The sequence below is a fragment of the Ovis canadensis genome, chromosome 23, assembly GCF_042477335.2.
Source record: "Ovis canadensis isolate MfBH-ARS-UI-01 breed Bighorn chromosome 23, ARS-UI_OviCan_v2, whole genome shotgun sequence".
Classification (NCBI taxonomy): domain Eukaryota; kingdom Metazoa; phylum Chordata; class Mammalia; order Artiodactyla; family Bovidae; genus Ovis; species Ovis canadensis.
In genome coordinates, this window is record NC_091267.1 from 35,523,775 (window position 1) to 35,550,430 (window position 26,656).

Below are 26,656 nucleotides of genomic sequence, written 5' to 3' on the forward strand. Positions count from 1 at the left end.
CAACAAATACTATGTGAGAACCCTCTATGCGTCAAGCAACGTGGAAACAATGATTGAACAAGACAGAACTGGTTGACAGTTTGGTTCAGTCAATTCCAGGGGGATCGAGAGAATTCTTCAGGTCAAAACTGTCTTCAGTTCCCACCCAACGTACCAAAGGACAAAGAGAGGCACCGGTGACGAAGAAAAATAGGCTCACTGGTGACTTGCGACAGTCTGCTCATGGAAACAAATAAATGCTAAGTCACTGCCTTTTGAGGTTTAAAAGCTTTCCTGTGAGGCTAAGAGGCCAAGCGCCAAGTTATTATACCTGAGGAGAGAAAAGGGACGATCCATCAAGGAAACGCATGGGTCTGAGTTCCAGAACTGATGAATATTTCAACACATACAGGGAGCAGCTGTGTAAGAATGACCCAATGCTGGTGATGAAAAGACCCAGTACTGTTTAAAATGGGGCCAGGACAGACCTCCCTGGTGGTCCAGTGGTTAAGACTCTGCGCCTCCACTGCAGGGGGCATAGGTTTGATTCCTGGTCGGGGAACTAAGATCCGACATGCCGTGTTGCACAGCCAAAAACAGAAAAAAGCCAGGATGATCTGCTTCCCAGATGAAGACAGGGTGACAATGGAGGCCCTCACCTCCTCCTGCCAAGTCCCATGTAAGGGCACAGCATGTGGCATGCTGAAATCCGTGCCAGTTTTGTCCAAGGGGCTTACTCTTCACTTTGAAATCACCCAGATCATCTACTCAGAGAATGATCTCAATTGAAGGATTAAAAAATCAGAGATTAGTAATCCCACGAACCTAGGGCTTGGTTTTCTGGACTTTATACACATTTCTGCTTTGGAGTTGATAGGAGGAACAAGTAGCTGAATGTTTGTTTCCTGCATTTACAAACATATATAAAATACAGTGACTCTCACCCCAGAGCCTATTCCAAGGATAAACGTGAATGCTGTTTAAAAACATAAACGCCATTCAAACAGAACAGCATGTGCTCTGTTTCAAGCCGTTACAACACTGGAGGGCCTTTTATTTCCTTCACTAACTTCCTGACCCAGGGATTGAACTCGCATCTCTTATGTCTCCTACATTGTCAGGCGGGTTCTTTACCACTAGCGCCAACTGGGAAGCCACTAAGAATATTGGAGTGGGTAGCCATTCCCTTCTCCAGGGGATCTTCCCAACCCAAGGACTGAACGCGGGTCTCCTACACTGCAGGCAGATTCTTTACCATCTGAGCCATCAGAGCAGGATATTTGAGAGGCAATATAACAACACAGTAGTTAAAGAGCACTAGACTCTGGAACCACAGGGCTCCCAGTTTCCAGTGTGTGACGCTGACAAGTTATTGAACATCTCTGTGCCTCCGTTTCTGCGACTCTAAAATAGGGGTGGGATGGGGACTGTCCACCATTTAGGACTGCTGTGAAGCTCAACTGAGCTCAAACAGGTTGTGTTTAGAACAGCGGGCATTCAGTATGTATTCAATACTTACTCCCTCTATATCTGATGCAAAGAGCCAATTCACTGGAAAACACTCTGATGCGGGGAAAGAGTGAAGGCAAGAGGGGGAGGGGGAGGCAGAGGGTGAGATGGTTAGATATTGTGACTGACTCAATGGACCTCAATTTGATCAAACTCCAAGAGATAGAGAAGGACAGGGGAGCCTGGTACGCTGCAGTCCATGGGGTCACAAAGAGTCAGACTTGGTGATCTAACAACAACAGAATTTTACATGTTTTCCCTTTCCCTACCTTCCATGAAAAATTCATAGTAGATTTCAAAAACCCCAACCTGTGATACACTTTGATTCCAAGAAGCCAAAATAATTAAAACTTATAAACTGAATTAGTAGGTCATCTGTCAAAGGTGCTGTCTCCCGAAACAAACACATCAGGATAGAAATGGAAGATACACATCTCTTCCTAGGAAGAAGCCCCGGCCTCTTCCACAGACACTGCCAGAAGAAGGGTCCTCTCTGAGGCTCCCCAGTTCTTCACATCTCTCTGTTTCCCTTTGTGCCCAATAGTCCAGACTCACAGATATTCAGTATCCTGCAAGGCAGAGTGCTGCTCGTATTTTACGCTGTGGTTTTATCGTTATAGATAGAGGAACACAGTTTTAACTATACTTTGAGAAGAAAAGTATCCTGACATCTAGCTTATATATTTCACATATGATAGATGTGTAACTGGAGGAGCAAAGCCACCATTACCCCCACTCTCCTTCCAAGGAGTAGGGAATCTCCTTTAAGAACCTAAGTAATTGGACCACTATAATCCACCCCCGCCCCCATTTTCTCCAGGCCTAAATGTAGCTAAAGGAGCAGCCACTGGTGTGCATCTTAGGGGATGATTCCTCAATACAAACAGGCCAAGGGTGTGCCACACTGATGGAGGGCAAGGATGGAGTGAAAGATACATTGTTCGTATAATAAGGAGAAGTGCTAACACCCATTTAAAAAGGAGTCTTGCTAATTATGGGACTGGTAAGAAAAATGCATTTCTTCCTTGTTATGAGTTGATAGTGCATGATTTTTTAAAATCAACATTTGATCCTTGAAGTAGGTATGTGGATAAGAGAGTATGTGGTTAGTGACTGGGGACTGTGGGACAGCAGTGCCAGGCAGATACACGCAGGGAAGTTGTAAGAACAAACAGGCATGACTCCTTTTGATGGAGCGACTATGAAGGGACAAGAAAGGTGATGGCTGCCTGTGCTCATCCTAATGGGGTTCTCGGGAGTAAATGTCATTACGGGCTATTTTAGTCTAAAGAGAAGATATGAAAAATATGCATTTCTTGGAGTAAATGATGACTTTGGGGTTGAGACCAACATTTGTATTTAAAGAGCGGAGTTTCTCAAAAGCTAAATGAAGCCTTACATCGTGACAATAATAAAGACAAAGGTCTTGTATAAAGGTACAGCCCTGAGGTCAAGGTTAGAACTCCTGAGTGGAATTTAGCTTCTTGAGTACTTTTTACTTGGACTCTTGAATTAAAGCCTGTTAAATAAGAAACACCAACACTCAACAGAGCAATGAAACAAAATCCAGAGTCTCCATGACATAACATCACAATGTCTAAGATAAAATCCAAAATTACTCAGCATATGAAGAGTCAAGAAACGGTGGATATAGCAGACAAGAACTTTACAGCAGCCATCATGAGCATTCCCGTCAAGTAAAGTACGCTTATACTAAATGAAAGATAGGCACTCTCAACAGGGAAATTAAAATAAAAAAACTGAAAGAAATAGTTGAAATATAAAAAACGCTCAGCAGTAGATAGAGATGACAGAGAAAGAAGAGAGTCAACCTGAAGATACATTAATAGAAACCATCTAAAGAATAGAGAGAATACTGGGAAAAAATGAACAGAGGCTCAGGGACCTGAGAGATAATATCTAAAGCTCTGATATATGGAAAAATGAAGTTCCAGAAATATAGGTTACAGAGAATGAAGCTGAAAAAATACTCAAAAAATGCGGAAAATCTCCCCAATATAGTAAAAGGCATTTGCTTAGAGACTTAAGAAGCTTAATGAACTCCAAAATAAGATAAATTTATAGAGAACTTTGATTAGGCACATCACAGTCACACTACTGAAACCCACAGAGGAAGAAATCTTGACTGCATCCAGAGAAAGCAGCCTATGACTGCAGGGGAAGGTGATTAGCGTGAGGACGCATTTCTGGCCACAGGAAGTGGGAAGATGTCTTTAATGGGAGGGCGTGCGCAGTCACTACAATTGTGTCAGACTCTTCGCGACCCAATAAACCAAAGCCCTCCAGGCTCCTCTGTCCATGGGATTCTCCAGGCAAGACTACTGGAGTGGGTGGCCGTTTCCTGCTCCAGGGGGTCTTCCCCACCCAGGGACTGAACCCACATCTCCTGCATTGCAGGCAGACTGCTACGGAGGTACCGGTACCGGGGAAGCCCTAACGGGAGGGAGGGAAGAATACAAGATCCGTTTGAATTCTTTATCTAGCAAACAGCCTTCAAGAATGAGGGTGAACTAAAGCCATTCACAGAAAAAGGAAACGAAAAGAATCTGCTGTCATTGCACCTGCTTTACAAGAGATAACTTCTTTTTCTCTGTTAAAGTTATTGGGTCTGAAGAGCAATGAAATCAGTAGGGAACTCAGATGTTCAGGAATGAATGAAGAACACTGGAAATAGGAAAAAATACGAAAAAATAAAATTTTCTCTTAATGTCTTTAAAATTCATATGACTATTTAAAGCAGCACTGCCTAATAGGAATAGAATAGGAGCCATGTAAATAAACTGCTTCTAGTAGCCACATTAAAAAAATCTTGAAATTAATTTTTAATACATGTCAAATATACACAATATATGCAAATTATCATTTCTACATGTAATCAATATAAAAATTATTAAGCTAGTTTTATATTTTTCCCATACCAAATCTTCTAAACTCAGCATGCATTTTATACATACAGCACATTTCAATGTGGAATAAGCACACTGTAAGTGCTCAAAAGCCACTGTATAATATACAGCACTGATTTAAAACAAAAGTTATAACATCGTCTTGTGGCATTTATAACGTATGTATGTTTATAGTACGATACGTATGATAGGCAAAACAAAGAACACTGGAGGGAAGGGTTGTCAAGGTTCCACATTTTATATGAAATGGTATAAAGTACACTGTGAAAAGGCAAGAATATAATATATACAGTAATCCTTAAAGCAACTACTGAAAAAAAATTAATGCAAAGAGATACTGTTAAAAAGGCAATAGATAAAATAAGATGAAATACTAAAAAAATTTCTTCTAATTCAGAAGACAACAGGAAAAGAGAAATATAAAAAAAGAGCGGACGAGCAGAAAACAAATGATAATATGGTAGCTCTAACTCCAGCCAAATCAATAAGTAAATTAATAATGAACTGACACTCCAATGTCCACAGACTATGAGAATGAATAGAAAATGCAAGACCCAAATACATGCTGTTTATAAGAAACATACTTTCAATAGAAAGACAAAGATAGGTGGAAATTTACCTATATGGAGTAAGATACACCATGCAAACAGTAAGCATAAGAAAGTTGGAGTGGCTACATTAATATCAGATAAAACAGACTTTAAGACAGAGATACCTTTTACCAAAGATAAAGAGGGGCACCTCTTAAAATAGAAAGGTCAATTCATCAGGATGACTCAACAATCAGAAATTTTCTATGAACCTAACCACAGAGCCCTAAACACAGGAAACAAAAACTGCTAGAATTAAAGAGCTGCTGCTGTTTAGTAGCTAAGTTGTGTCTAACTGTGAACCCATGGACTGTAGCCCTCCAGGCTCTTCTGTCCATGGGATTTCCCAGGCAAGAACACTGGAGTGGCTTTCCATTTCCTCTTTCAGGGGATCTTCCAATCCAGGGATTGAACCTGTGTCTCCTGCACTGGTAGCTGAATTCTTTACCACTGAGCCACCTGGGAAGCCCAGAATTAAAAGGACACATCGATAATTCCATAATTAATGTTAATGCTCTCTGCAGTGACTGTTAGAACTTGGTAACTACTAAAAAGAAAAAAGCAGTAAAAACACAGATGATCTGAATAACACCATCTACTACCTTGATATTGATATTTCTAAAACACCATACAACCAACAACTGCAGAAGGCATATTCTTTTCAAGGGACAATGACCAAGACAGACCACAATCTGGGCCAGAAAATCAAGATCAGAACAAGGATTTTAAAAAACCACTGTAAACTGCTACATTTCACTGCTCCTCCTAAAAGACATAAAACAAATTAAACTTTGTGGGAAAGTAAAAGCAACTCTTCTTTACCCAGTGGTGATCAGTGATGCTTACTTAGGTTGTAGGTACTCAAAAAATATGCAAACACTGGTAAATAAACACAATCACTTTGTTAAGGTTGTATCAACAGCCTTCAAGAACCCCAAATTAAAAATAATTGCGAGTAAGAGTATTCATATACTCAATACAGTTTCTGAAAAATGTTGTTCGGATTTATTTAAATCTCCATTTAGGAATTTAATTATGATCATTCAAATGCTTTATTCTATTCTACGTCTTAGGTTGCTTCCTTTTTGAAATCATTTTTCTAGTATTTCTGTTTAATCTTATTTTGAGGCTGGAATGCTAAAGTCCCTAAGGAAAAGAGAAAGCTCAGAATCAATTTCCATAGCAACTCTAAATCCACCACACTATATTTGTATATGGGAGTTTGATTTAAGTACATTAATATATATGGATTTGCAACATGTCTAAGCTGCGGTTGCTATAGGAACTGCAACCTCAAATTTCCTTTTAAGTTTAGTAAATGCTCACACATAAAAACTGATCCCTCTGACAGATATCTCAAGTTGCAGATATGGCTGGCAGCAATAAATTTATAAACATGACTCACTATGATATATGCACTTAATAGATATCTATCATTATGAAAATGTGCATTTTAATACATGTTTCTAGTTGGTAGATCAAAAGCAATTCAAGATGCAATTTCTCAGGATGGAGATAGAATAAGACTTTGCCAGGCAGCCATTCATCCTTAGCAAAAGCCTGTGCCATGCTGAAGCTTTCTATAGCCTAGCTAAGTCACCCAAATACACACAGACACCAACAAGCTCTATCGCTTCTCTGAATCCACAGAATATCCTGTTGTCTGTACTGAAATGGCAAAAAATCTGGCACATTCTCACAGAGACAGAACCCACCGAGCATCTGTAGTGCATCTATTTTGTACACAGGCAAATAACCTATGGTGCATGGCTGTATAAGTACTCTGCATGATGTAAAAACACAATTTTTTTCTTCCCATGTAGACAGTCCTTTCTTAATTATCAGTGTGGATAATCCATCCCATGATCTCTTTTCCCAATTCTAACATGGCCTCTTTGCCACAAGGCACACTGTGGCGCCTGCATACTGCTCTTCAGGTATGTTAGCTTTAATATTAGCTTACGGAAGTACTGAGAGAGAGAGAAAGCCACTGCAAAATGGACCAAATATTTCAAAGCCAAAGTGAAAAAAAAAGAAATAAAAGACCATCTCCTATTTTCAATTGTACCAGACGTTGCTTGTTTTCACTAATGCAGATAATTAAGAAATGACCAAGGCTTAGAGGTGGAACCAGTACTCTTGCTTGGGAAATCCCATGGACGGAGGAGCCTGGTAGGCTGCAGTCCATGGGGTCGCTAAGAGTCGGACACGACTGAGTGACTTCACTTTCACTTTTCACTTTTATGCACTGGAGAAGGAAATGGCAACCCACTCCAGTGTTCTTGCCTGGAGAATCCCAGGGACGGGGGAGCCTGGTGGGCTGCCGTCTATGGGGTCGCACAGAGTCGGACACAACTGAAGAGACTTAGTAGTAGTAGTAGTAGTAGTAGTAGCAGCAGAGGTGGAAACAAATTACTTCCGAGTGTTACTAACCTGGCGTCGCTGTAAAATAACTGACGTAGGTAGGTGAACTTCCCAGACAGCTGGGGGCCCTGACCTCACCAAGCGGTTTAATTTGTCTTAATTTTTTTTTTTTCCTTCTGGGATGCAGCACAGCTTGCGGGATCTCAGCTCTCTGACCAGGGACTGAACATGGGCCATGGTAGTGAAAGCCCAGAATCCCAGCCACTAGGCCACCAGGGAACTCCTTGTCTTACATTTTGGATGGACAAAATCAGACTTGTGTACGAGGATGGCTTTGAATGGTTTTAGGCAAGAGGTGGAGAGGCCAGTTTAGAGACTGTAAAACAGTTTATGGAAGAGATGATTATCAGGAGAAAATTAAAATCTTAAGAATGAGAAGGGAACTCTGAGTGTATCAACCAGTACATGCTGGTATTGTGCAGATCCTGAGGACGACGGAGACACATGGCACTCTGTGATCCAGCAATAAATACCTCAGGCTGCTGGACCACTGATAACATTTTGGGTTTTTTGTCTTTGCTTTTACCGATACTCATACTTTCTATTGCTATCACTGTACCCCTTGCCCTAATAAGGTACATGCTGAGAAACCATACCCCCATGTTTGTTAGAATTCTATCCAAATTAAGAAAGAGCAAATAAAGTGGATCAAGAAACACACATTTCCGGTTATAAAGTAAATAAGGCATGAGGTTATAAAACACAGCATGAGGAATATAGTTGTGAATGTTAACTTTGTACGGTTTAGATGGCAATTAGAATCACTGTGGTGATCACTTGCAATGTATACAAACGACAAGTCTCTATGTTATACACCTGAAACTAATATAGTGGTGTATGTCAATTTAAAAAAAAAACAAAAATCAAATAAATAAATGTAAAAGAAAGACCAAATAGGCTCTGGATAAGTATTCTAGGAACTCTCTCTTATATGAATTTGATAGCACAGATTCTATATCTATTCTGACTTTTGGAATATTCTGGCTAACATTTTCTTGGCTGCTTTCCCAAGAGTTGGATACATGACCCCTAGGGGAAAAAGTGCGTTCTCACTATATTTATAGGAGTCTTTCTCCTATGATAGCTTTTGAAACAATGTTCTACCTGTTTGGTGATGTATACATGTGGTGCATACCTGGGTTATCATTTTTTCAGTGTAGTTTTACTACCCCACCATGTCCAAGAGTCAGGACATGGTTCATAGAAAAGGGGACGGCTGGTCTGACTCCTGGAAATATCCTTTCTCCTTGATTAGGACCAGTGAGGTGAACGCGGTCAAGGCATCAGGAACACAAGCCTGAGAAATACTGCCTTCCCAAACGCGAGAAACCAAATGTATCATCTGTTTCCCGAGCTTTGTCACCTGAGAAGTTAAGCTCTGGAAACAATATTATTTCTCTTCCAGGTTCATGGACATTCTTTCTGTCAAAATGGCACAAGGTTCTTTGTGGCTTTTGTGAAAGACAGATGAGGGAATTCCTGGAAAGCAAGGCCAAAGGGGTACAAGGACAGTTCGTGTGTGTGTGTGTGTGTGTGTGTGTGTGTCTGTGTGCATCTGTGCGTGTGTGCGTGTGTGTCTGTGTGTGTGTGTGCGTGTCTGTGTGTCTGTGTGTAGTCTGTGTGTCTGTGTGTGGTCTGTGTGTCTGTGTGTGTGGGGGTTGGTACCAGTTTAAGGACACGTTATGATTGCAGAAGAAAAATGTTCTGAGGCCTGTCCAGGTCTACTGCTGAAAACTTGAAACAGTGGCAGCTGCAATTCAAGATGAATCGGGACATCATGAGCAGTCCAGAGGCCAGTGCTACCAGCCAATCTTGGTTTTCGCACCTCCTTGTCCCCCCACCTCCATCTGCCTGTATCCCCTCGGCTCCGGAGGAGGCACAGCACTCCCCTTCACGATTCTGGTCCGAAAAGAATGACAGCCCCTGACCAAAGCTGAAGGCCAATTTAAACCGCCGTACATTTTGGTTCCCCAGTTTCCCTGTGGCTTCATTTTTACACAACCTCTTCCAGCACCTCTGTCCCCCTCAAAGGTAAACACATTCCCTTTCCTCTCCAAACCTCTTTTGATGGCCCTGACCCCGTTTTTTCCCTCCAGCCTCAGGGTCACGCTCCACCAGTTTCCCCTCTTGAGTCCTGCTATAGTCCTTCTCACAGAATCTTTCTCGCATCTTACAAACCGGCTCCTTGTGCCTTGTCCGAAAAGCAAACAAAATCAAATCCAGGACAATACCATTGTCGCCCAGATGCTAACTTTCTAAAGCATCTGTCAGCTCTTCCCCATCAAAATGGGAAAACATACCATCAAAATGTTTTTATTTTCCTCCACCTTTTTCCTGACTTTTTGGTGAAGGTAGAATCTCCTCTCCCCACATCACTTTCACAGCTGTGTATAACACCCTTGTTAAGCCGCTGCCATTGAGGTGGATGGATTCAGCATTTCAACAGACCAATTTTGCTCAAGGACAATTAATCACCTCCCAGGAGCCAGATATCCTCAGCCTATTTTCAGGCTTCATCCTATTTGAGCTCTCCACAATTAATAGTTGGTGCTGCTATTGGTGGGCCCTCTTGCTAGAAATGTCCTCTCTGCTATTGAGCTGTTTTTCCCCCTGATGTTCCTCCTTTTCTCAGTTTAGCAAGGGTTTTCTTCTTGCCCTTAAGTGTATGTGTTCCCAAAGATCTGTGCTTAGTTTATTTATTTACAGCTGCACTGGGTCTTCGTTGGTGTGGTGAGCAAGGGTTACTCTTCGTTGCGGTGCTCGGGTTTCCCATTGCGGGCTCAGGCAGTAAAGCGTCTGCCTACAATGTGGGAGACCCGGCTTTGATCCCTGGGTCAGGAAGATCCTCTGGAGAAGGAAATGGCAACCCACTCCACTATTCTTGCCTGGAAAATCCCATGGATGGAGGAGCGTGGTAGGCTACAGTCCATGGGGCCGAAAAGAGTCGGACACGACCGAGCGACTTCACTTTCACTTTTCTCTTGCTGCAGAGCCTGCAGGCCTATGGGCTCTGCAGCTGTGGAGCTCAGGCTTAGGTGCTTGGAGGCATGTGGGGTCTTCCTGGACTAGGGATTGAATGCATGTCTCCTGCCCTGGCAGGTGGATTCTTAACCACTGGACCACCAGGGAAGTCTCTTGTCTTTTTTTTAAGCTTATTTAATTCTATGGCTTCAAAGTTGGGATTTTTATGCTGTCTCAGTTTCCTTCCTCCAATTCCTTTAACCCATTCCTGGACCCATCACTCTACTAAGAGACCACCAAGTTGGAACATCCAACGGACCCTCCCCATCCTCAGTGTACTGGACTCCTCAGCAGGTTTAGACACTGATAACTGTTCTGCTCCCCCTGACACGTTATCCCCTCATTTCTTTCCATATTTCTGGCATCTTCCCTGCTCCCAGGTGAGTCCCTCCTTTCCTACCCAAACATTAAATGTTCAAGTTCCTCGGGGACTCCCCCTTTCTCACTCAGGACTAACTTCCAGCCTCAATTACCTGGATGTGGGAGACTCACCAAATGTTTATCTCTAGCTGACACTTCCTTGAGTTCCAGATACCTGTACTCATTGTTTACTACCGCACGCACGCATGCCCAGTTGTAAGTTGTGTTAACCTCTTTGTGATGTCACGGACTACAGCCCGCCAGGTTCCTCTGTCCATGGGATTTTCCAGGCAAGAATATTGGAGTGGGTTGCTATTTTCTTCTCTAAGAGATCTTCCCGACCCAGGGGTTGAACCTGTGTCTCCTCTGTCTCCTGAATTGGCAGGCGGATTCTTCACCACTGGGCCATCTGGGAAGTTTTATTATAACCATTTTTAATCATTCTGGTTAGAGATTGGGCATAAATAAGGAATTTGTATTCTGATAAACTGAAGGTTACAGAATTAACAAGTGTAAATGCTGGTTTTCAAATGGAAACACACGGTTTCTGAGGATTTCATTGTTTAACTATCCAGTACCACAGCCGGTGTTTATAATAATGACCCTCATTTAACAGTAACACATTCTGCCTGGTAAAAAGTCTGTTGTTTTTTTTTTTTTTAGGAAAGAATATTTGTAACATATCTTACGAAGATTTTTCTCTAGAAAAGTTAAAACATTTTTTAAAGTTCCAGGTATTTATCATTAGTGACTTCACTTTTGGACAGAGTTGGCTAAGTGAGGTCTTGCTGAACATGGTCCCATAAAAACTGGCACTGCCCACACAGGAAACAGGATGGATTTTTCATGAATTTCCTCTGAAGGATTATAGAATATGATCCATATTTAAAAGTGTTAACAAGTTCATATTCTAGACTCTACTGGAAGCAATTAAACAATAAAAATATGTCAAAATCTAATCACATTACTTGAAATTTCTCAAAAAAAGGAAAATGCAATCTATCCCTGGTTGTATAGCTTCAGTGACATCAAGTTCTGCCTTTTTAATAGTTTAAATCCTGATTGTTAGACTTACTACTAGGAAGATAAATGTGGTCAGACAACAATAAAAATCATCCAGAGGTGTGAAAATACTGACTGCTGGGAAGAACCAAGCAAACACAGGACAGCACAGGAGGGCCGGAGGCATCTTCCAACACGGAAGTGACTCCAGAATGACACTGTTCCAGTACCTGCTGTGGGAGAGTTGGCATGGTGGGACTTCTTGGGCAGGTTGAAGATCTGTTCACCCGGGTCGGGAGGAGGGATTGCGTCTTGCCCTTGTCGTGCCTCTACTGGGTCATACTCCTTCCCATCGTAGTTAGCATCGTAGAATTTCTTAAACCACTGGATAAAATCCAGGTTGTCCTGGAAACGCCCTTTCACTAGCTTCTCCACGGGAATTACCTGCAACAAAAAAGCACCGGGTGAGTCACAAGCCCCAGGCCAGTTTGTATTTAACACAACTGAAGAGCTCCCAAAACAGAACTATTTCCCCGTGTCTGCAATTCACACCACCTGGCCTCTCCCCTAGTGTCTTAGCCAGTGGTATCCCCAAATCCATAGAATTCTTCATTATACTAAAGAAAAATTAAAATGGTGTAGCTGATTCTCCTGGGATGTTTAATACCTCTGAACAAACCATAAGGAACGTTAAAAGGTTGCAGCTAATTTGCCTGGAATATTAACGCATCTGAACAAACCTTCCAAACTAAGGAATACCCCGAGCTGTCAAGAAGGGCGGAGCCTCTTCATAGAGTGTTTATTGCCAGAGCATCTCCCCCTAAAAACATCTGCGTCTGGGATGTTGTGCTGTTCCAACAGACACAGCTCGATGGGTTTTCCTTATTTCTTTGTAACACCTGGTCCAGTTGTGTTGGAATAAGCTCTTAAACCAACTGTAACTATCAGAGTACCAATGGATAGGAACTCAAGTCAGTGAAAACACACACTAATCTAATGGTTCTTCTGAAACAAAATGAGCTTTCATGAAACTTATTTACAATGTAGAGACACAAGCATAAAATAAAAGCAACTAACCACAATACAGGGCACAGTAATTCCTGGGCTACACAGGAACACAGTTAATGTGGCACGGGTGGATGGGGGTGCGGAGGAAAAGAGAAACGATTCAGGCGAGGGGAGTCACAGAAGGCCTCCTGGAGGAGGAGACACTCAGCATTTATGTCAATTTCTGAGATGAAGCTAGCTTTTCACAGAGTACTTTCCTACTGGTAACCTAAAAAGCCAATCAGTATTACCTTCAGAGGTCTTTTCATGGTACTATTTATAAATATTTTCTATTAAAAATAAATATTGTACTATTAAAAATAAATATTGTACTATTTATAAATATTTTGTAACTTTTGTTCATGCTAATACTGTGATTATTTTAGAAAGAGCCTTCTTGGAGCATAAGGGCCTTTCATTAACATGCTACAGTATTTTGCTTTCTGCCAAACATGAACACATATCAACAATTTTAGATGCTGTTGCTGCATTAGCCAGTCAAAGCAGGCACTTAGTTCTGTTGACTTAATTTTGCATTTCCTATCAAAATGAAAGTCCCGAGGTCAGAAGTCCAAAATCAGAGGTGACAAGCAAATATCAGTACAGGTACTTCTCCTGTGCTGCCATAAGCTAGAACCAACACGGACAGGGACAGTCTCTACACCAGGACCTTTGGGTAGAATCGTAGCATATTAAGCTGGAGAGGCTTAAAGGTCATCAAGGTTACTGTCCCTCCAGTGACAGTACCAGAATTTTATCTTCAACATTCTTTTCTTTTTAATCTTCAACATTCTTACCAATGGCTAACCCGCTCTCTGTGTGAACACTTCTACGGATATGAAGCCGCAATTTTGTTACAGACAAGTTCCGTCAATAAACCCACGAATGGGTATCTCTTTTCTTTTCGATCTAGAAACACGTACACAGAAATAGTACAGAAATGTACAGAGAAATGATGCTAATGAGGAAGGAGACCCTGCACAACTCTTTACTTAACTTGCTATTTTATATTGGATTATACTTGATTAACAAGGTTGTGATAGTTCTAGGTGCACTCTACGCTTTAGTTTTGAATAAATACACAAGGAGCCAAGTTGCAAATTAACCTCAGCAAAGGTCATAAACTTGAAAATGATTCAAGAGGTGGAAATGTGTAAGACAATATATGTTTTGCAATACAAATAATAAGAAGCCAAAATTTTCTTACTATTTTGATAAGAATGCTTTAATTATATACTTTGAAGACACTAACTGCATTAAATTAAAAATATATACAGTCCAGCAAACTTTTCTGTTTTCTTTTAACCTCTCTTATAACCCAGTATTTAATTTTTTTTATTTTCATAGCCTATTTATTACTATGCAAAGAAAAGTTTTCTATTTCTCCCTTGCTTTTTTTCCTTATTTAAAATTCATTTCTAACTTATTCCCTCCAAGAGCTATATCCTAAATAAAGACTATGAATTTAATACGTATATGAACTGAATGGGCTTTAGCAATAGCCCTTATGGGAGGAAAAAGGACTCCAGCCTAACTTCATTTGTATCACACCAGGACAAAACTTTAAAGTTCAAAGCGGGTAAAAGAACATTTTACAGACAATGAGTGAGAATCTGAGTACATACACAGGACACTTGGGACAGGCAGTCCCTCACTTTAACTTCATAACCACAGGGACTGGGGTTCCAATCTCATTTTACAGATGGGTATACTCAAAGAATTTAAATAACTTGGTCAAGTCAAGATTAAAAGCCATGCCATTTCTATGGGATTTCGTGATTTCTTCAAAGAAAAAAACCTACGAAGAGCCACAGTGGCACCTGGCAAACATGAAAATTTCTCACCTGCATTGCTAATACAGAATAACAACATTTTAGCATTCACGATTTCTGTTAGAGTTTTCAGTTGAATGGCTACAAGTTTAGGAATCTCCTTAGATAAAAACCTCAACCAGGTATGAGAAGTGAGGGTTGTGCTTTATGCTGTACATACAGAACTCAGCCTACTGATATCAAGATATAGCCCCTTGAAATGTTTTTGGATTTTTGCACAAAAAGAAGGTTAAGCAAAGATGATGCCTTTTACGGAGGTACAAATCTGTCTCCTACCTTATCAACATTCATTCGCTTGAATGATGCTTGCAGAAGCTTAAAATTGTGAATGTATTCATGCTCCAACTTCGCCTGAAATTTTACTTTCTTCAAACTAATGCAGCCTGGGAAGAGCATGTCCATGAACTGGCAGTAGGCTGCTCCTGAAAAGAGACAAGGACAGACAGGTTGAGTCTGAAGGTACCACGTGTGACTGAGCGGTGCTGGGCAGGAGGGAGCCCCACGTCCTCAGCCCTCCTGCTGTGTGCTCCTCTCCTCCCTGCACCCACACCTCCTGGTCCACCAGGGCTGGGTGCTGGAGGGCAGGGGTGAGTCTGGATGCATCTCCTCCACCTCCTCACCCCTAACCACTGTGGTACAGACGCTCTTCACGACAGCATCACCGGATTCCATGAGCAATGAACAGAGCTTCATTCTTTAACATGTGAGGAAATCAGGCTGAGAACAACTCTTCTTCGCTTCTCTCATGAAAAAAAAGGAGCATATTTTTCCTTCCATCGAGCTGCTACCAGCTCCAAATCATTAACATATATAAGAGAAAAACAGCCAAAAATGTCTACATGAGCAAACTACAGGAAATATGGAGCTCAGAAAAAGAATATGTATACGACGCCCAAGCTGTTTTATATCCACCCTGCAAAATGGCTGAGGTGAAACTGTTTTACTAGGCGATCTGATACCAAAAATAGTTGTGTACCGATTTAATTCCAGTCCAGAGAAATGGGATTCTTATATTAACGTGAAGGATGGAGACATGGAGACTCTGAAACTTGCAGAAATTCAGAGTCATGCTGTTTATGACTGAGAAATGAAAATAACAGACATGTCCGATGAGTCCCTTGAGGAAATAGTCACAGAAAACAGGTTCATTAGGAAGTCTTTCATATACATCTGTATGTACATTTTCATGAAGAACTCTTAGATCATGACAATTTCAACTAGAAAACTGCAGAAAGATCACACATACTAATTCATATCTTCTTAACAGTAAAGGCTAAAGGCATTTCCAAGTCACAAAGATTATCTTTCTTTTACAAAAAGGAAAAGAAATTGAGTGGTGAGAATGGGAATAAATGGCCATTTATGAGTTCTCTTTGCTTCTGCACTTCTCCAGATCTCTCCATCTGTTTCTATAATATGCCAGTAATATGCCTTTTTGAACATAAAGAGCTCCCCTCCATCCACTGGTATCACGGTTTTGCAAGAAGCCTTTCATTCTGTTTGAGAAACTCTCCCTTACCTAGAAGAGACTACGTGGTCTCTTACGTCAAATGGAGGCTGAGCATCCTCTACTGAGATAGGAATCTAAGAAAAGAGGGAAGCAGAAAATGCTAGTCGCTTAGTTGTGTCCAGGTCTTTGTGGTCCCACGGACTAGCCCACCAAGCTCCTCTGTCCATGGGATTTTCCAGGCTAGATACTGGAGTGGGTTGCCACTCTCTTTTCCTGGGGATCTTCCCAATCCAGGGATAGAACCTGGGTCTCCTGCATTGCAGGCAGATTCTTTACTGTCTGAGCCACCAGGGAAGCCCTATCAAGGAAGTAGGGGCTGCTAAATACAAAACGGTGAGGCAGCCCATTATTTGTAGGTAAGACTATAAAGTGAATCAAGGCAAACTGGAAGTGGTCAAACAGATGGCAAGAGTGAACATTGACATTCTAGGAATCAGTGAACTAAGATGACCATTATATCTATTCTTGTGGGCACTAATCCCTTAGAGAATAGTGAAAGTGAAGTTGCTCAGTCGTGTCCAACTCTTTGCGACCCCGTGGACTGTAGCCTACCAGGCTCCTCCATCCATGGGATTCTCCGAGCAAGAATACTGGAGTGGGTTACCATCTCCTTCTCCAGGGGATCTTCCTGACCCAGGGATTGAACCCAGGTCTCCCTTATTGGAGGCAGACACTTTAACCTCTGAGCCACCAGGGAAGCCCCTTAGAGTGTAGGGTAGCCTTACAGAGTAGCCATCATAGTCAACAAGAGAGTCCAAAATGCAGTACTTGGATGCAATCTCAAAAACGACAGAATGATCTCTGTTCGTTTCCAAGGCAAACCATTCAATATCACGGTAATCCAAGTCTATGTCCTGACCAGTAATGCTGAAGAAGGTTGAATGGTTCTATGAAAACCTACAGGACCTTTTAGAGCTAACACCCAAAAAAGATGTCCTTTTCATTATAGGGGACTGGAATGCAAAAGTACGAAGTCAAGAAACACCTGGAGTAACAGGCAAATTTGGCCTTGGAGTACAGAATGAAGCAGGGTAAAGGCTAATAGAGTTTTGCCAGAAGAAAGTACTGGTCCCAGCAAACACCCTCTTCCAACAACACAAGAGAAGACTCTACACATGGACATCACCAGATGGTCAACACCAAAATCAGATTGATTATATTCTTTGTAGTCAAAGATGGAGAAGCTCTATACAGTCAGCAAAAACAAGACTGGGAGCTGACTGTGGCTCAGATCATGAACTCCTTATTGCCAAATTCAGACTCAAATTGAAGAAAGTGGGGAAAACCACTAGACCATTCAGGTATGACCTAAATCAAATCCCTTATGATTATACAGTGGACCTGAGAAATAGATTTAAGGGTCTAGATCTGATAGATACAGTGCCTGATGAACTAGGGACGGAGGCTCATGACATTGTACAGGAGACAGGGATCAAGACCATCCCCAAGAAAAAGAAATGCAAAAAAGAAAATGGCTGTCTGAGGAGGCCTTACAAATAGCTGTGAAAAGAAGAGAAGCGAAAAGCAAAGGAGAAAAGGAAAGATATAAGCATCTGAATGCAGAGTTCCAAACAATAGCAAGGACAGATAAGATAGCCTTCCTCAGCGATCAATGCAAAGAAAGAGAGGAAAACAACAGAATGGGAAAGACTAGAGATCTCCTCAAGAAAATTAGAGATACCAAGGGAACAGTTCATGCAAAGATGGGCTCAATAAAGGACAGAAATGGTATGACCTAAGAGAAGCAGAAGATATTAAGAAGAGGTGGCAAGAATACACAGAAGAACTGTACAAAAAAGATCTTCACGACCAAGATAATCACAATGGTGTGATCACTCACCTAGAGCCAGACATCCTGGAATGTGAAGTCAAATGGGCCTTAGGAAGCATCACTAGGAACAAAGCTAGTGGAGGTGATGGAATTCCAGTTGAGCTATTTCACACCCTAAAAGATGATGCTGTGAAAGTGCTGCACTCAATATGCCAGCAAATTTGGAAAACTCAGCAGTGGCCACAGGACTGGAAAAGGTCAGTTTTCATTCCAATCCCAAAGAAAGGCAACGCCAAAGAATGCTCAAACTACCACACAATTGCACTCATCACACTCGCTAGCAAAGTAATGCTCAGAATTCTGCAAGCCAGGCTTCAGCAATATGTGAACCATGAACTTCCAGATGTTCAAGATGGTTTTAGAAAAGGCAGAGGAACCACAGATCAAATTGCCAACATCTGCTAGATCATGGAAAAAGCAAGAGAATTCCAGAAAAACATCTATTTCTGCTTTATTGACTATGCCAAAGCCTTTGACTGTGTGGATCACAACAAACTGTGGAAAATTCTGAAAGAGATGATAATACCAGACCACCTGACCTGCCTCTTGAGAAACCTGTATACAGGTCAGGAAGCAACAGTTAGAACCGGACATGGAACAGACTAGTTCCAAATAGGAAAAGGAGTACGTCAAGGCTGTATATTGTGATTCTGCTTATTTAACTTATACATAGAGTAGAAATGCCGGGCTGGATGAAGCACAAGCTGGAATCAAGATTGCCAGGAGAAAAACCAATTAACTCAGATATGCAGATGACACCACTCTTATGGCAGAAAGTGAAGAGGAACTAAAAAGCCTCTTGATGAAAGTGAAAAAGGAGAGTGAAAAAGTTGGCTTAAAGCCCAACATTCAGAAAACTAAGATCATGGCATCCGGTCCCATCACTTCATGGCAAATAGATAGGGAAACAGTGGAAACAGTGGCTGACTTTATTTTTTTGGGCTCCAAAATCACTGCAGATGGTGACTTCAGCCATGAAATTAAAAGATGCTTACTCCTTGGTAAGGAAAGTTATGACCAACCTAGACAGCATATTAAAAAGCAGAGACATTACTTTGCCAACAAAGGTCCGTCTAGTCAAGGCTATGGTTTTTCCAGTGGTCATGTATGGATGTGAAAGTTGGACTATAAAGAAGGCTGAGCACTGAAGAATTGATGCTCTTGAACTGTGGTTGTTGGAGAAGACTCTTAAGAGTCCCTTGGACTACAAGGAGATCCAACCAGTCCATCCTGAGGGAGATCAGTCCTGAATATTCAATGGAAGGACTGATATTGAAGCTGAAACTCCAATACTTTGGCCACCTCATGTGAAGAGCTGACTCATTTGAAAAGACCCTGATGCTGGGAAAGATTGAGGGCAGGAGGAGAAGGGGACGACAGAGGATGAGATGGTTGGATGGCATCACCGATTCAATGGACATGAGTTTGGATAAAATCCGGGAGTTGGTGATGGACAGGGAGGCCTAGTTCATGGGGTCTCAAAGAGTCGGACATGACTGAACAACTGAGCTGAACTGATAAGGTGATAAAATAAAGGCCACAATAAGTTATCACCTCCAGAATCTTTATATCTGCGATGCCTCCTTTGGACGCTAATACCCTGAGTACAAAACTGGGATTTTGTAGTCAAGCAGATGGATTCTCTTAAAAACAAGACAACATAAAACAAACCAAAACAAAATACACTGGAGGAAATAAGCATCAGGACCCTGGGGGGTGTTCTTACAGCTGTCATCCATTATCCGGGTCTTCCTTTTGACATGCCACCAGATGGAGCCAATACCAATAGCCACTCAACATAATTTTTATAGAAAAGGGGATGTCTAAACACAAGTGTCTCATTACCTGCCATTTAAAGAGTTATATTCACTTCTGTAGTGTTTAGCATAAAGTTTACTTATGGAGACACCAGTATCTATGCATTCTTACAAACCTACCAAGCAAATCACTCATTTTCCAAATTTGAAAAGTAATAGCAACGTTTGAGGAAGAAAAGAAAACCTTGCATACAGTGTGTGAAGCAAGGAACGAAAAATCATCTCCATCTCATCATCCAGAGAAAACCACTGTTAATATTCTGGCACAAGCCATTCTATTTTTTTTTTTTAATTTAACAGACCATGATTCCCTATCCGGATCATTAAATATTCTCTACTGACATTTTTAATGGCCTTCTGATTTTTATATCATGCTTAGCAACTTTCCCAAGCCAATATTACATAAATAAGCATGTGTATTTTCTTTAGGTACTTTTATGGTCTCAACTTTTACATTTACATTCTGAATCCATGTGGAATTTATTTCGGTCTATGATGTAAAGGATGGTTCTAATTTTAGTTATTCCAAATGTTAGTGAAAATGGCATTTTTGGCTCCCCAGCAACTGGACACCTTCCCATCTGACTTGATGCAACAGGGCCCTGCCTCCCACCACAGCACCGAAGGTGGGCCAACAGTCCTTTCCCCACACCCAGCCTGTGACTTAGGCTCTGTCTTTGGATGCTCTTGCCTGGGTTTCCAAATCTTGAGGGAGTGAGTGTAAACATGCAGGGACCATTAGAATTTGGTCATGATGGCCGCAGTGGGATCTAGCAGAAGCTGGAGCAGCTCAGCATCATCCTCCCCGTCCCAAGCCAGTGGCTTGAACGAGGCTCTCTTTCTAGTTTCTTAGCATCTTTTGCTGGCTGTCATCTTCTGAGCGTGCTTCCCCAATGACTCTGAGCTGCCCAGTATCGTTTCTATAAATCTGTCTCTGCTTCAACTTGCCACAATTATTTTCTGCTATGTTGCAACCCCAAATGCTGATTGATAAAGCTAGGGAGGTGCTGAACACCATCATTTCATAAATAATCTATACTCTTCCCACCAAGGAATAACTGTTTTTACTCTCTATGACTTTTCTAATACATGCTCTTAATGTCTCTTCTTAGTTTTTTTTTTTTTTTTTTGCGGGGGGTGGGGGGGAGGGTCCTGTCCCTGTGATAGTTGCACACTCTTCCTGGTGGCTCAGTGGTAAAGAGTCCTGCCAATCTGCCTGCCAATGCAGGAGACCTGAGTTTGATCCTTGGGTTGGGAAGATCCCCTGGAGAAGGAAATTCTCAGGATTCTTGTCTGGGAAATCCCATGGACAGAGCCGGCGGTTACCGTCTGTGGGGTCACAAGAGAGTCAGACATGACTTGGTGACTAAGCAACAACAATCGCATGTATCACGACATGCAGCATAATTTCTCCTCTCCCTTTCCTCAAAAATTTCTCAAATTCTGTTGTGCATTTATTCTTTCTATAATAATTTTGAATTTGTCATTCACAGCATGAAGAAAATAGACTTTCTTTTAAACGTAGTCATTTACTATGTAATGGGAGAGCTTTACTGAAATGTAATTCATACACCATGAAGTTCAATCTTCTAAAGTTTATAATCCAGAGGTTTTTAATATAGTTACAGAATCATGCCTCTATCACCACTTTCTAATTCCAGAAGATTTTCAAGATTTTCTCCCGCCAAAAAAACCCCAGTCATGTTAGCTGAGACTCCTGACTCTCTCCTCCCCCAAGGCCATGGTAATTAGGCACTAAATCAGTTATCAGTTGCTATGGACTTGCTTACTCCAGACATTTCATATGAATGGAATCACCAAGTATGTGGCCTTTGCATCTGGTTTCACTCACTCAGCAAAATCTTTCCCAGGTTCATCCAGGTTGTGGCATGTGTCGGAATGTCATGTTCTTTTTTTATGGCTGAATAATACTCCACTGTATGAATACAACATATTTTATTGATTCAATCATCAGCTGATCAACATTTGAGTTGCTTTCACTTTGGCGTTATTATGAGCAAGGCTGCTACAAACACTCATGTACAAGATTTTGCATGAACATAAGTTTTCAATTCTCCTGAGATATACCTATGAGAGGAAAATGGCACCTTTGTGTTTAACATTTTGAGGGACAGCCAGACTGTTTTCCAAAGCAGGTGCTCCATTTTACAGTCCCACCAGCAATGTATGAGGGTTCCAGGTTCTCCAGATCTTCAGCAACATTTACTGTCTTTTTGATTCCAGCCATTCTAATGCATGTAAATTTTTGACTTCCCTAAAGACAAATGACATTAAACATCTCTTCCAAATGCTTTTTGACTATCTGTATATCTTCTTTGGAGAAATGTTTATGCAAATCCTTTGCAGGGGGTGGGGTTAGATGCTCAGTCATGTCCAACTCTTTGAGACCCCATGGGTCTCTGTGAGACTGTAGCCCACTGGACTCCTCTGTCCATGGAATTTTCCATGCAAGAATACTGGAGTAGGTTGCCATTTCCTTCTCCAACGCCAATCCCTCGCTCATTTTTAAATGAGGTTAAATGTCTTCTTATTGGTGAATTTAAGAGTTTTTTTCTACATTTCAGAAACAAGTCTTTTATCAGATATTTGCTTTGCAAATATTTTTTTCTGTGGATTGTCTTTCTCTTCTTTTAAAAATATTTATTTATTTAGGCTGCACCACGTCTTAGTTGTGGCACACAGGATCCAGTGGGATCTTCCATCCTCGTTGTAACATGCAGGATCTTTAGTCGTGGTATGGAGAATCTTTAGTTGCGGCATGTGGGATCTAGATCCCTGATCAGGGATCGAACCTGGGGCCCCCGTATTGGGAGTGCAAAGTCTTAGTCACTGAACTGTCAAGGGAAGTCCGTGATAAGTCTTTTTCTTGATGATATCCTTTGAAGCACAGAATCTTTTTAACTTTGATGAAGCACAATTCATCCACTGTTTCTTTTGGTAATGACTTGGCTTCTGTCATATCTAAGAAACCATCGCTTAATCCAAATGCTAATGATTTCACTTACTTTTCTTCTAAAAGTTGTTTAGTTTTAGTTCATACATTTAGGTCAATGATGCATTTTCAATTATTTCTTCTATACGCTGTGCAGTTTGGATTCAAACATCATTATTTTGCACATGACCATTCAGCTGTCCCAGCACCATTTAATTATCTTGGCACTCTTGTTGAAATCAATTAATGATATATATACGGTTTATTCCTGAGCTTTCAATTCTATTCCATCTATATACCTATCCTTGGGCCAGTGATGCTGTCCTGATTACTACAGGTTTATAATCAGTTTTCAAATCAAAAGTAGAAGTCTTCAAACTTTGTTTTTCCTTTTCAAGATTCCTTCAGCTATTCTGGGTTCCATGAGCTTGCCTATTAATCTTAGAATCAGCTCAATTCCTATAAAAAAGGGTAGTTGAGATTTTGACAGGGACTTAACTGAATCTAAAGATTAATTTGGGGAGCAATGCCATCTTAACAACATTAGGTTTTCCAATCTACAAACAGGAGATGTCTTTCCACTTAAGTTCCTCCAATGATGCTTCAAAGTTTTTAGTGTATTACAATTCTTCATTAAATTTCTTCCTATTATATTCTCTTTAATGCTATTTTACATGGAACTGTACTCTTAATTTTATTTTCAGATAACACTAATAAGGTTGATTTGGGGATACTGATCTTTTATCCTTCAATCCTGCTTATTAGTTTTAATAGTTTTTTGTTGGTTCCTTAGGATTTTCTGCATACAAGATCATCACTCTAGTTTTACTTCTTTCTTTCCAAACTGAATACCTCATTTCTTTTTCTTTCCCAACTGGCCTGGCTAGAAGCTCTAGAAAAATGTTGGATAAAAGTGCTAAGAGTGGACCTCCTGTCTTATTCTTGGTCTTTGTGTGTTGGGGGAAGCATCTAGTTACTCATTCTAAGTATGATAATCTTCGCAACCGTATGGGCTGCAGCCTGCCAGGCTCCTCTGCCTATGGGATATTCCAGGCAAAGAGTACTGGAGTGGGTTGCCATGCCCTCCTCTAGGGAATCTTCCTGACCCAGGGATTGAACTTGCATCTCTTGTGTCTCCTGCATGGGCAGGCAGGTTCTTAACCACGAGCACGACGTGGGAAGCCCAAATATGATAATAACCATGGGTTTTTCATAGATGATATTATCAGATTGAAAAGTTCCTTTCTATTCCTAGTTTTAGTGGTTTTAAAGGGTATTAAATTTTGTCAAATTCCTTTTTCAATATTCACTGAGACTATCATGTGGCTTTTGTCCTTTATTAATACTGGTACAACATTGCTTTTCATATGTTAAGACAACTTTGCATTAACCCCATTTGATCCTAGTATATAATCCTTTTTGTATGTTGCTGGATTTATTCTGTTAGTATTTGTTGAGGATTTTTGTGTCTATATTTATAAGAGATACTGATCTATAGTTTTTGTGTGATATCTTTTTCTTGGTTTTGGTATCAGGGCGATACTGATCTCGGAGAACAAACTGTAAAGTATCCCTCTCTTTTATTTTTTGGAAGAGTTTTTAGAGGAGTGGTGTTAGATTTTCTTTAAATGTTGGTAGAATTCAATGTTAAGTTATTTGGGTCTGGGTTTTTATTTGTGGAAATTGTTTCTTTTTTAATTGCAAATGCAATCTTGTGTTACACAGGGCTATTCACAATTTCTATTTTTTAAGTTTTAGTAGTTTATGTCTTTTTGGGTTATTTGTCCATTTTATCTAGATTGAAAATTACTGATTTTAAACATTTACTTTTATTGCTATAGTTATTGTTCCTGAGTTCTAATAAATTTTCAGTTAGTTCTCTGTGGTTTTATCGGGAGAAATCACTGCATAAAATAATGCATTTGTTGTGCCATGTATGTGTATATATATACATAAAGTATACAAAGAGTATATACCAACTACTTTTTCAACTACCATGGAGATAACAAAAATGTTTTCCTCTTTTGATTAACATTAAATTTCTTCAATCATCATCATTGATTTCCTAATGTTGAATCATCTTTGCATTCCCTGAACTAAGTCCTACTTGGTGGTGTTCACAAAGTTTTCATTACACTGCTGGCTTAGATTCACAAACTCTTAAAAGAGATTGTGTGCAACATTTTTTGTGTGGTTTTGTCTTCTTTTCTTATGGTTCTTTTAAGTTTAAAAAAATAACTTAAACTATGGGAAACTGTCCACATTTCTGAGGGTCTAAAAGCTTGAGTACTAAAGTTAAAAAAAAAAAAGATCTGGTCAGAATCCTTACTGCACATCAGCTACAGCTACGTCCTGGGCTTTTCACACCTTCCCTACTCACTTCATGTGAACAGCAAAGAAGCTGACTAATTTCTTCAATAAACAATGAATTAAAGGGTGGATTACATTAGCATTTGCAGTAAGTTCAAGTAATGTTATATGATCATTTAGGTATAACATTGTATGTTATTTTCTAGAGTCAAAGGAGGCCCTGAAAATTTTTTAAAAATATCTTCCTGACTTTGAAAATGTTACTAAAGAATTGTTGCTACTGTCTCTGGGTATGTCCATTTGGATATTTTCAACTTCCATTCCTCAAATCTCTAGTGCTTAAAAGAGACATCATGAAAAGGATGCCTTGACAGTAACTGTTGCTACTAAGAAGATCAGCAGTGGTTCTTGTGGGGCAGGAAACCACACTCAGGCACAGCTTAAACAAGGCTGTCATGTTCCGATTCCCATCAAAGGTCACCCCTCCATCCGTGCTCTGGATCCCATCTCCCTTCACCTTCTCATGGATGTCACTACTGCAACTTTCCTCACTCTCCTGCAATGTCAATTTCTCTCCATACAGTCTTGGTTTTTTTTTTTTTTTTTCAATGTGGACCATTTTAAAGTCATGTCCAACTCTTCTGACCCCATGGACTGTATAGCCTACCAGGCTCCTCCCTCCATGGGATTCTCCAGGCAAGAATACTAGAGTAGGTTGCCATTCCCTTCTCCAGTGCATCTTCCTGACCCAGGAGTCGAACCCGGGTCTCCTGCATTGCAGGCAGATTCTTTACCAACTGAGCTCTGTCTTTATTGAATTCGTTACAACATTGCTTCCATTGTATGTGCTGATTTTTTGGCCGGGAGGCACCTGGGCTCTTAGCTCTCCAAGCAGGGATTGAATTCACATCCCCTTCACTGGAAGGTGAAGTCCTAAACACCAGAGCGCCAGCAAAGTCCCCTGACTATTCTTTTTTTTTTTTTAAGTCGCTCAGTCGTGTCCGACTCTTTGCAACCCATGGACTGTAGCCCAAGCGCCTCCGTCCATGGGATTCTCCAGGCAAGAATACTGGAGTGGGTTGCCATTTCCTTCTCCACCCTGACTATTCTTAACGTGTGCAAACATGCTCTGGTGTCATATGATTTTGACAAAATAAGATTTTAAAAACCTCCTTAACTCCATACAATCTGTTAGTTTGTTGTTGTTTAGTCCCTAAGCTGCGTCCACCTCTTTTGAGATCCCATGAACTGCAGCTTGCCGAGCTCCTCTGTCCATGGGATTTCCCAGGCAAGAATACTGAAGTGTATTGCCATTTCCACCTCCATGGGATCTTCCCCACTCAGGGATCAAACCCGTGTCTCCTGCATTGCAGGCAGATTCTTTACCACTGAGCCACCAGGGAAGCCCCAATCTTGCTACTCTGCCATTTATTTCCTCCTATACACAGCAAAACTTAACAAAATTGTCTTTATTTTCAATGTTTACTCTACCACTCAAACCAATTCAATTGTCTTCCAATCTTACTATAGAGGTTATCAAGGTT

The 26,656-nt window shown here is 40.8% G+C and overlaps 1 protein-coding gene across 5 annotated transcripts in view; it reads right to left on the reverse strand.

The window, feature by feature from the left end:
• Positions 1 to 26,656, reverse strand: part of MAPRE2 (microtubule associated protein RP/EB family member 2) — a 187,244-nt gene that overhangs the window by 31,102 nt on the left and 129,486 nt on the right. For all 5 annotated transcript variants that reach the window (XM_069568739.1, XM_069568740.1, XM_069568738.1 and 2 more), the window contains 2 exons: positions 14,968 to 15,113; positions 12,043 to 12,256 (listed from right to left, as the gene is read on the reverse strand). In XM_069568739.1, the coding sequence (XP_069424840.1) occupies positions 12,043 to 12,256; positions 14,968 to 15,113 (360 nt within the window). The remainder of the gene's footprint in view (positions 1 to 12,042; positions 12,257 to 14,967; positions 15,114 to 26,656) is intronic.